This window comes from Camelina sativa, chromosome 1 (assembly GCF_000633955.1).
Source record: "Camelina sativa cultivar DH55 chromosome 1, Cs, whole genome shotgun sequence".
NCBI classification, from domain to species: Eukaryota; Viridiplantae; Streptophyta; class Magnoliopsida; order Brassicales; family Brassicaceae; genus Camelina; species Camelina sativa.
The window spans coordinates 3,486,117-3,497,018 of NC_025685.1; the positions used below are offsets into that span (position 1 = coordinate 3,486,117).

At 39.6% G+C, this 10,902-nt stretch overlaps 1 protein-coding gene across 1 annotated transcript; it reads right to left on the reverse strand.

The window, feature by feature from the left end:
- LOC104750119 (laccase-7-like) lies at positions 293-3,553 on the reverse strand. Its single transcript, XM_010471902.2, has 6 exons — positions 3,351-3,553; positions 2,889-3,040; positions 2,222-2,466; positions 1,832-1,960; positions 713-1,666; positions 293-623 (listed from the first exon to the last, which is right to left on the reverse strand). Exons 1-6 carry the CDS (start codon positions 3,441-3,443, stop codon positions 493-495), a joined length of 1,704 nt encoding a protein of 567 aa, XP_010470204.1. The 5' UTR covers positions 3,444-3,553; the 3' UTR covers positions 293-492.

Consider the following 10,902-nt stretch of genomic DNA (forward strand, 5'->3'; position numbering starts at 1 on the left):
ATTTTTTTGGTGCTTATATTTTGTAATGTTTGAATTCAAGATTACACTACACTACTGCGTACCCGGTTTTTTCTTTGTTAGGTATCAAACTATCAATATTACCCACGCATGGGTCGATGTGGCGAGAATAAGTAGGGAGATGCGAGGGAACACAAAGTTAATGGCTCATTGTCTTTGTGTTTCTTTCTCTTGAAAACAGATTTTTAGCTTGATTTGCTTTGATTTAGCTTTCAACTGACGTTCTTTCCACGAATATTAAAAAAAAAAAAAAGTGACAAAATTTACAAGAAAATAAACCATATAAATCACTGACAAGTGACAACGCACACAATTGGTAACAAAAACATATGAAGGGACTACAATTTAATTTGAATTACCGACTACATCAAAATAAATATGAGAGAGCAAATCAAACAAATCTCAGTGAGTGTTTGAGGCAAATTCTGTCCTTTTTTGCTCTAAATAATCTTCTTATTTTAAAAATATTATTGCTTAACATTTGGGAAGATCAAGTGGTGGCGGTGGCAAGGTGGTCGCCTTGGTCGGTCCGTTCTCAACCACAAATATCATCCCTAGTCCGAATGGCAAGTGAACATCGATATGACAATGCATAATCCACGCACCTGAACCAATATGTTATCCAATATTTTAGGTTTCGTGCATTGATTGTAAAATAGTATAATGAAAGAATTGGGACTGAGAGAGTTTTTACCTGGATTATCAGCAGTGAAACGGGTCACGGCCCATCCACCAACAGGCACAGCCAAAGTGTTACGGAATTGAGGGTTAACGAGATTGAACTTGCTCCGGTCACGGTTGGCGTCATAATTACCAAACCCTTGAGCCAAAACATGGAAATTGAATCCGTGAAGATGCATGGGATGACTCTCCGCCGCGATAAGCGCATGGTTCTGCAATACCAACTCCACCGTCGTATTGAATTTCAGAACCTTGGCGCTCGTTGTCTTTTGAGCGAGCAAAAGTCCCGGGTTTGTCTGAGTTATGTTCGGGTCAGTGTAATCGAACTTAACCGGAGGCTGGTCTGGAAAATCAGGCGTGAAAATCCCGTCGACGCCGTGGAACACAGCTTCCAAGATCGATAGCTTTTTAGGTAATACGAAAGAGTGGTTGCTCATAGAAGCTGAGAATTTTGGACACGTTGTGTTATCTGCGCATGCTTCTAGCCCGAGCCCGATGGTTACGAGCATCTCTTCATCAACGTGGCGAGGTACTGGTACGTAGTGAGGTCCATCGACTAAGCTATTGAGGCTGGAGTAGAATCTGTGAGCAGTTAACGTGTCGAAGAAGGAAGGTAGCTTAGGCATCAACACGCGCTTCGTTCCATGTGTTTTCGACGCGCCGGTATAGTGGATGACGCCTCTGGTGGTGGTGTTGGGGAAAGGGACGGAGGGTGCGCTGGCGTAAGGATGAGCCGCCATGTAGTAGGAGGTGTCGATGGACTGATCGGCGAAGAGTAGTGCGTCAACGGTTTGACCCGGTGCGATTGCGATGACGTCGGTTACGTAAGGGGCGGTGTAGACTGCGTCAGCGCCGACAACTGTCAGCCTGTGATTGGCTATCTTGAAAAACATTTGCATGTTCATTGCCGCGTTTATGATGCGAAGTAGGTATCTCTTTCCTTTCACCACGTCTAAGCTAAACATTCCTATTTTGATTTATAATGAAAGTATTAATTAGGAAAATGGTAAGTTTTATTCAAACAGTATGGTTAGAAACTTGGTTATTTAGTTGTTTTAATTTAGTCATTTTACTAATTAGTAAATATTTTTGTTTTGGGTTATTTTTAGTTGTTCATCATCTTTTGACTCACTGTCTTTGGAGCATGGATATAGGTTTCCGGGAAGGCCATTGATCGTATAAGCGTCAGAATTGTTTGGAGGAACTCCGGTGGCGATTGCGGTCTCCTCTAACGCGACTACATCCGTGTTCCACCATTCACCTGTTTTTAAAAAAAAAATATAAAAGTTAAGATATTAATATATAGTACTGTTTTTATAATAATGTAGAACATCGAAGACTTTGATTTGGCCAATTCCAGCTACTGATGTATATAGACGTTTGAATTTTAAAAGACAAGGACCAACACCCGTTACGTCATCATTCACCAAATATTATTTGTCCTAATAATATATATCTAGCTTATAATATAGTTAGTATATAATCGAGTTTTTTTTTTTTTTAAACATATTTTGAGACCTACCAAATAAGATGGGAACCTCTTTGTGAGGTTTGGGAAACGGGTAAGAGTGGCCGGATTTTGGGCGGATGATGATAGCACCGTATACGGTGGCGCGTAGGAAAGAAGAGTGTGCGTGCCACCACAAGGTACCTTCTTGGCCGGTGATGTTGAATCTGTAAGCGTATCTCTTGCCAGGCTGAATTGGGCACTGCGTTATCATACTTGGTCCATCTGCCCAAACTGTTAGTCTATGGAAGATCCCGTGCCTGCGTCGTCGTGTACGTACAAAATATTAAGATAATTAAACTTGTTGAAATTTTAACACAAAAATAAAAATAAAAATCGTTAAACCTTTTAATAAAAATCAAAACGAACAAAAAAACGTTCATATTTTAGATACTAGTATGTTTGTTAAAATATAACTATACCGTGATCATAATCTTAATTAATTTCGAAGGAAAAAGAAGGACCGAAGTGACTATACTCCAAATATGAAATATCTACATATTTATTTTATATTTCGAAAACAAAGTTGAGTATTTTATGCTAGAAAGGAAATAACTAAGAGACGGTGAAAGGCGAACGTCTATAGTAAAGCCAAAATACGAAAACGTAATCATTTACTTAGTTAAGCAAACTATTAATATATAAATTAAAACGAGGTTACCGTAATTAATTAATTGAGTACCAATGAATTGTGATGTTGTGTGGTGAATTGTTGAGGACGTGAATAACGAGCGAGTCACCCTCCTTAACGCGTATTGTTGGTCCAGGCAGGCTTCCGTTTACGACCGTTACCACTTGCCGTTTGCACAGCCGAGACACCGTTAAGTTTTGTACCTGGCAAAATCCAAGTATCTCTCACGTCGTTAGGGATATGACTGGTCAATGCTCGTACTATAACTAGTTAGCTAGTTAAATAAACTCATATTTCACATTAGTTATAGATTCACCTATAATCAAATACAATCACAACATTTGGCAGAAGCATGAATTTGGTTTTCAAATAAGTAAGAATCATCTTGTTTCAAGTTTTGAACCGATACAAAACAATTATACGCGTATCCAATATATATATCATACGTTTATAACATGCCAATAAAAATCAATTTTAGCGGAAGAAGAAGAGGAGGCAAGAATGCATAGTTACGTTGAAGGTGTGTTCGACAATGGCCGCAGAAGCTATTGAAGAGACTGCGAAAAGAAGTAGAGCACAAGCAAGAGAAACCCTAACACCCTCCATCCCTAGAGAGAGAAAGATGAGAGCTACCTAGCAGACAAAGAGAGATGTGTGTTATGGAGATGTTGAAGCGAAGAGAATTGTGGTTCTACTTAATAATTTATAGAATGCGAAGTGGTAACTAACGAACGATGATGGTAACTAGGGCTGTCTAAGATAACGGTTTGAATATACAAGTATATAAATCATGATTCTCAATATGGGTTTCTTTAGAACCTTAGCTAGCCACGTAAGTTCTATCCAATGTTATTGCCACATAGTTTTGATAGTTTTCAATTTTAAGAGTTCGTTTTTTTTTTCCTTGTATTTGTGTGCAGATATTTTAGATTGTTAAATTTAAAATACGATTTATATGGTGCACAAAAAAAAAACAAAGATTTCTATTGTACACATACAAATTATACAAACATTACTGATAATAACTAGAATTAATGTATAATTTAAACAGTAAAATGTTTGATTCATTCTCCATTCTAATTTAAGTTTCTTAAAAAAAAGTATAATTTAGAACAAATTAAAAAATATTAGATCTGAGTTGATGGCTTGATGATGTATATCGATCACTGTTATAGCATAATCGATTAGGCGTGTATGTATTTTTCTACGTGTATGCATGTGTTTTTGTAGATATTGATATATTCTTTCTAGCGAAGCTATGCCAATAGGTAATTTTCAATCTGTTAGTAGAGACATCGTTCTCTAAATTTCTAACAGTTGATCTCTTTATTAGTTTAGTTTATAATTTTCCTTGAGAAATAACAAAAGTCATCCAAAATTTTTTGCGTCTCAACACAAACCATCTTAGCTCATTATAATTCGTATTACAAGTCCAATATAGACAACTACTTATCTAATTTGATATCTAAGTAACAACCACAATTTTAGCGACAGATTTATAATAAAATTGAACATTAAAAATCCGCAAATTATTTTCTCAAAACATTGTACCAATGAAGTTACAACTATTTAATCATTGATAAAGTAGAAACCAAAAACCCAATGGTCCTATTTTTTTCCATTTGTTACTGTTACTCGGATTTAAAATTTAGAGTAAGTAAAACATATCCAAGGATCATATGAGATCGTATATTTAAAAAGTGTGTTGGATTCGATATAATTAAGGAATCAACGAACCCATAAATTTGCTCTAGGCTTTATTTAAATGCAGAAATAAACATGCAATGCACTCCAGACACAGGCCGATTGATTTTGTCTCAAATTATATGACAAATTGGGTAGTATTCAACTACCGAGCAAATTCATTATAAAAAGGTTCCCACTATGTTATTAATTGGTTTAGTAATATACATATTTTCTTATGACTTGAAGAATTTTGATACGTGCATAGAAGCGGTCGTCCATGTGTTCAAGTTGAAACTTGGAAGCCTCTTCTTAGTCAACTTTACAATACCTTCGAGCAGTGCCGGTCCGGCATTTACTAGTGCCCTATGCAGAATTTAAAAACATGCTCTTTTATATATTACCAAAAAATTATAACCAATAGTATATAAGACTTTATGTTTAATGTTTTGAAATTGTACTAACACAAATCAAAGCCAAAGCATTAGATTTGATGAAAAAGTTTATCTAATAGTTTTACAAAGCAAACAATTAATCTCAAAAGGGAAAAAATCAAAACCAAAACTAACAATTAACATCAAAAACTATGATTTGCATTTATATTAAAGTCCACATTTTTATAAAAGTCTTTAGATGTATATAAAAGCTCTATAAAAAAATTTACAAAAAATATTCTAAATTTTTTGATGCCCTAATTCTTTGTTTTAGTTGTTTGGCCCATGGACCGGCCCTGCCTTCGAGAAACGTGTTGTATTTTGTGTAGATAGATATAGTTGTATATATGTACGTTTCACATAGATACATTTCATATCCGTTTGATTTTTTCGAGTCAACACATCATAATATATATGATACATGCAACAACTGTTTTTATCTTTTACCTAGTTGTTCCAGTTAATCATTGTTTTCCGAGGTGTTTTATCTTTGACCTAGTTGTTCCCCTTAATCATTATTTTCCGAGGTCGTGATATAGTATGTGTTTGTTTATTGTAAAGATAAAGTTTAGATTTCCATTAAATTGTAGGTTCATAAATTTAATGTACATTAGTACATAGTAAACGGCCGTTCTCGCCATAATCTGAAACCCCGTTTTAATTATATAAATAGTCTGATCTAAAGATTTGTTGTCAGGCAAAGGTCGCTCTCGATCGTGTAATAATATAATACGACTGTTTCTTGTATGTTCAAGAGTTGGCATGAACATTTTTTTTTAAATTAGCTTTCGCCATCTCATATCATAGGCGAATGGATTACCATTGACTTTTCAAATTAAAAACAGCATTTCAAAGCCTTTTCGTAGACACGACCAACTCCTTGATGATCTTGAATAACATTTTCATGAAACTCAAAATGTTAGTTGGCCAAATCGAATGTTTATTGGTTTGTGAGTTACTTTTAGAAACCTATCTAGATTTTAGAAATCTATCTATAGTTTTTTTCGGTGAAATGTTAAATTTATACCAAATAAAAAAGGTTACATTATACACTGAAATCAAAAAAATATGACCGAGCTCTTAACAGAAAGAGCGATGGAACAACAACAAAAGTTTTTTTTTTTCCTTTGTCTTACAAAAAAAGAGTTTTACCACACTTAGAGTGGGCTAAAAATACAACCAAAATAGTATTCAAGGAGAGAAATGGTAGCGTCTGTACCCTCCGGCGAAAAGGAGATGAGACGGCTGCGCATAGTTCGGTCGATTTGGATCTTAACAGAGCCAATCGAGGTTGGATCAGCAGAGAATATTCTGCGGTTTCTCTCCTTCCAAATCATATAAACTATGACTTGTAAAAGGAGTTTAAGGATCTTACACGCAAAACGCGGCGGTGTGGATTGAGTAGCCATGACCCATGAGGCGGCGGCTTGGAGGGAGGTAGGAGGGTGAGGTCGAACCCTCCCCGCAAGCCCCACCCACAGTGCTCTTGAGTAGTCACACTCGAAGAACAGGTCATGGGAGTCTACACCTGAAGAACAGAGCACACATTGAGGAGGGACACTCATTCCCCATTGACGCAGTCGATCTCTTGTTTTAAGCCTGCGCAATGTTGCCAGCCAGTGAATAAAGGAGAATCTAGGGACATCTTCTTTGAACCAGACTACTTTGTACCACGAGACAACAAGGGAGGGCTCGCAGATTTGCAACCAGGTACCATTGCAGGAGAATTTGTCCGTGAAAGAACCTGACGAAGTCCTCCATTCGTACCAGTCAGATCCTCTTGATTGTGATAGAGGATTGATAGCGAATAAGCAAGTGTGAAGCTGTTCTGCTTGTGGGGAACGAGCATGCGGTAAGTGTCACTGTCCATCCCTTGTGGCATCCCAGACTGTTGCATCACGGCGAATACGCAATTCCCTTGGCGCTGAGGTTCCAAAGAGGTCAATTAAGGGACCCATAGTGGTCCAAGAATCAAACCAGAACAACGCTTTCCTCCCGTTTCTCACCTGACATCGGGCATACTTTTTAAAGAAGGGTTTTAACTCCAGCATCTTCCTGATAGTCCAAGAGAGTCGCGGAGAGGATTCCATAAGCCAATAGCTCCTACGACCAAAGACATTGTGTCTAACNGAGTTACTTTTAGAAACCTATCTAGATTTTAGAAATCTATCTATAGTTTTTTTCGGTGAAATGTTAAATTTATACCAAATAAAAAAGGTTACATTATACACTGAAATCAAAAAAATATGACCGAGCTCTTAACAGAAAGAGCGATGGAACAACAACAAAAGTTTTTTTTTTTCCTTTGTCTTACAAAAAAAGAGTTTTACCACACTTAGAGTGGGCTAAAAATACAACCAAAATAGTATTCAAGGAGAGAAATGGTAGCGTCTGTACCCTCCGGCGAAAAGGAGATGAGACGGCTGCGCATAGTTCGGTCGATTTGGATCTTAACAGAGCCAATCGAGGTTGGATCAGCAGAGAATATTCTGCGGTTTCTCTCCTTCCAAATCATATAAACTATGACTTGTAAAAGGAGTTTAAGGATCTTACACGCAAAACGCGGCGGTGTGGATTGAGTAGCCATGACCCATGAGGCGGCGGCTTGGAGGGAGGTAGGAGGGTGAGGTCGAACCCTCCCCGCAAGCCCCACCCACAGTGCTCTTGAGTAGTCACACTCGAAGAACAGGTCATGGGAGTCTACACCTGAAGAACAGAGCACACATTGAGGAGGGACACTCATTCCCCATTGACGCAGTCGATCTCTTGTTTTAAGCCTGCGCAATGTTGCCAGCCAGTGAATAAAGGAGAATCTAGGGACATCTTCTTTGAACCAGACTACTTTGTACCACGAGACAACAAGGGAGGGCTCGCAGATTTGCAACCAGGTACCATTGCAGGAGAATTTGTCCGTGAAAGAACCTGACGAAGTCCTCCATTCGTACCAGTCAGATCCTCTTGATTGTGATAGAGGATTGATAGCGAATAAGCAAGTGTGAAGCTGTTCTGCTTGTGGGGAACGAGCATGCGGTAAGTGTCACTGTCCATCCCTTGTGGCATCCCAGACTGTTGCATCACGGCGAATACGCAATTCCCTTGGCGCTGAGGTTCCAAAGAGGTCAATTAAGGGACCCATAGTGGTCCAAGAATCAAACCAGAACAACGCTTTCCTCCCGTTTCTCACCTGACATCGGGCATACTTTTTAAAGAAGGGTTTTAACTCCAGCATCTTCCTGATAGTCCAAGAGAGTCGCGGAGAGGATTCCATAAGCCAATAGCTCCTACGACCAAAGACATTGTGTCTAACCAGCACACCCAGAGAGAATCAGAGTTGGTAAATAAGCGCCAAACTTGCTTCAATCTAAAAACCATAGCAAACTCCTCCAAGGGCCTTACACCCAATCCTCCCTCACATTTAGGCTTTCAGATATCAGCCCAAGAAACTCTTGATCCATTTGTAGAGGAGGTTGCATTTTTCCACAGAAATGCGGCAAAAAGAGAATCGATAATCTTATAGAAACCCTTGGGGAACACAAAGACTTGGCTCCAAAAATTCACCTTTCCATAAATGACAGAGACAATTAGACGAACCTGACCGGTATAAGACAGGTACTGGGACGTCCAAGAGTGTAACTTGCTTGTGATCTTCTGAATGAAAGAATGAAGAGTAGCCAATGATAGTTTTGTCGGCCTTAGCGGGAGGCCAAGGTACCTAGTTGAGAAAGTACCAAGTCTGATGCCGATGGAGGTAGATATCGCTGCAGCCTCCGTCTCGGTGAAACCCCCAAGGAAGAGATCAGACTTATCAGGGTTCATTTCCAGTCCGGAGAATGAGTGAAACTGATGCATGATTTCAGCTATTCCCCGTAGAGAGGAGATGGAGCCGTCTGAGAAAATGAGAAGGTCATCTGCAAATGATAGATGGGTCAGACGAGGAGAAATGCACAGCGGGTGTGCAGAGAACTTGCCTTGGACTAACCCAACATCTAGCATTTTCGAAAGAACCTCCATAATTATGATGAACAGGTAGGGAGAGATACAATCCCCTTGCCTCAATCCTTTTTCTCCTTTGAAATATCCTGCTAACTCACCATTGATAGCGATGGAGAACTTAGGCATAGAGATGCATTCCTTTATCCAGGAGCGAAAGAGAGGAGGAAAGTTCAGAGCCTCAAGGATCTTAAGAACGAAATTCTAGCATACAGTATCAAATGCCTTCCGGATGTCAACCTTGAGGAGGGAGCTCTTACTACAAGCACCACGTTCGTAGTTTCGAATGAGTCAGTTGCAAGGAGGACATTATCTCCTATGCTGCGACCACTGAGAAAAGCAGCCTGGTTCGGTGAGATGCATTGCATGAGAATGGGCTTCAGACGGTTTGCCAAAATCTTTGAAATGATTTTGTACACCAAGTTGCAGCAGCTGATAGGTCGGAACTCAGACATCGCAGAGGCCTCTGGCGTTTTAGGGATAAGGGTAATTACAGTTGCATTCATGTCTTTAAGAAGCCGGCCATTCGTGAAGAATTCTTGGATGGCTAGAATAAGGTCATTACCGACTATAGGCAAGGCTGATCAGTAGAACTCAGCGGGGTAGCCATCTGGTCCAGGGGACTTGTTCAATGGCATGGCGAATAGGGTGTTACGAACTTCCTCCTCTGTAACCTGACTCAACAAATCCTCTGCTTGGGAAGCTGAGCATCTAAATGGGAGGAGATCCTGTAAGAACTCAAGAGTAACAAGAGACAAGGGAAGAGTCGTGGAGCCTAAAACAGACTTGAAATACTCTACCGCATGCGATTTCATCTCAGATGGAGAGGAGACTTTCCTACCATTTGAATCGGAGAAGAAGTGGATATGATTTTGCGTGTTCCTCTGGATCACAACCTTATGAAAAAACGAAGAGTTCTTATCACCAAGGTGTAGCCACTGGATTCTAGACTTCTGCATATAGAACTTCTCCTCGGCAGTAAGAAGCTTCTTCCATTCCTCTGTAGCTACATTCTCCTCTCTTGCTAGTGATTCATTGGGGGAATTTAGCAACCTCCTCTGGAGCTTAGCGACCTCATCAGCCTTCTCCTTGACCCGAGTTGAGATCCCACTGTAATGATTTCTATTAAGCCTCTGCAAGCAAGGTTTTAAAAGTTTTATGGCAAGAGCAAGCTTGAACTGATTGGAGCCAATAACAGAAGCTGGAGTCCAATGCGTCTCAACCTCGTCAGAATAGTCTGGGTGATCTGTGACGTGACTGTAGAACTTGAATGGTCTAGTGTGTGTGTGCTGCAGGACAGGAACTGTGAACAAACAATGAGCATGATCAGATTGACCAGGTTCCAAGAACTCTGCAAAAGCATCCGGGAACAACCTTGCCTAGTGCTCATTGACGAGGGCGTGATCAATGCGTTTGGAGACAGGATCCGATTCCCTATGGTTCCACCAGGTGAAAGGAAGACCTTTGGCTGGAGCTTCAAAAAGATTTGAATCCTGAAGCGCTAGCTGAAAAGCATTGACTCCATGAAGATCAATATCCGCAGAGGGAAAAGCGGAATTATGTTCACTCCTCAGGATCTGATTGAAGTCTCCTACAACTGCCCAAGGACTTTGAGAAAACGGGATGGAGGAGTGCAGGAAGGCTAACTCGTCCCAGAGTGCAACCCGTTCTTCAACATGATTAAACCCATACACGAAGGACACTGTGAGATTGATGTTGTCTGCAAGAGAAAAGATACCACAGGTAATGACTTGAGCTGACACTTTGTAGATTACCACACATAACCTTGGATCCCACACAACATCTATCTATAGTTTCAATATTTCAAGATCAAACATTTGGACTTAAAAATTGTTATCAAAATAATGAGGTCTGCATACTTCATATTTAGCATTTGTTTTTATAACTTGGAAAGACTCCCACACTTCGTTGCACAAAAAAAAAAAAAAAAAAAAAAA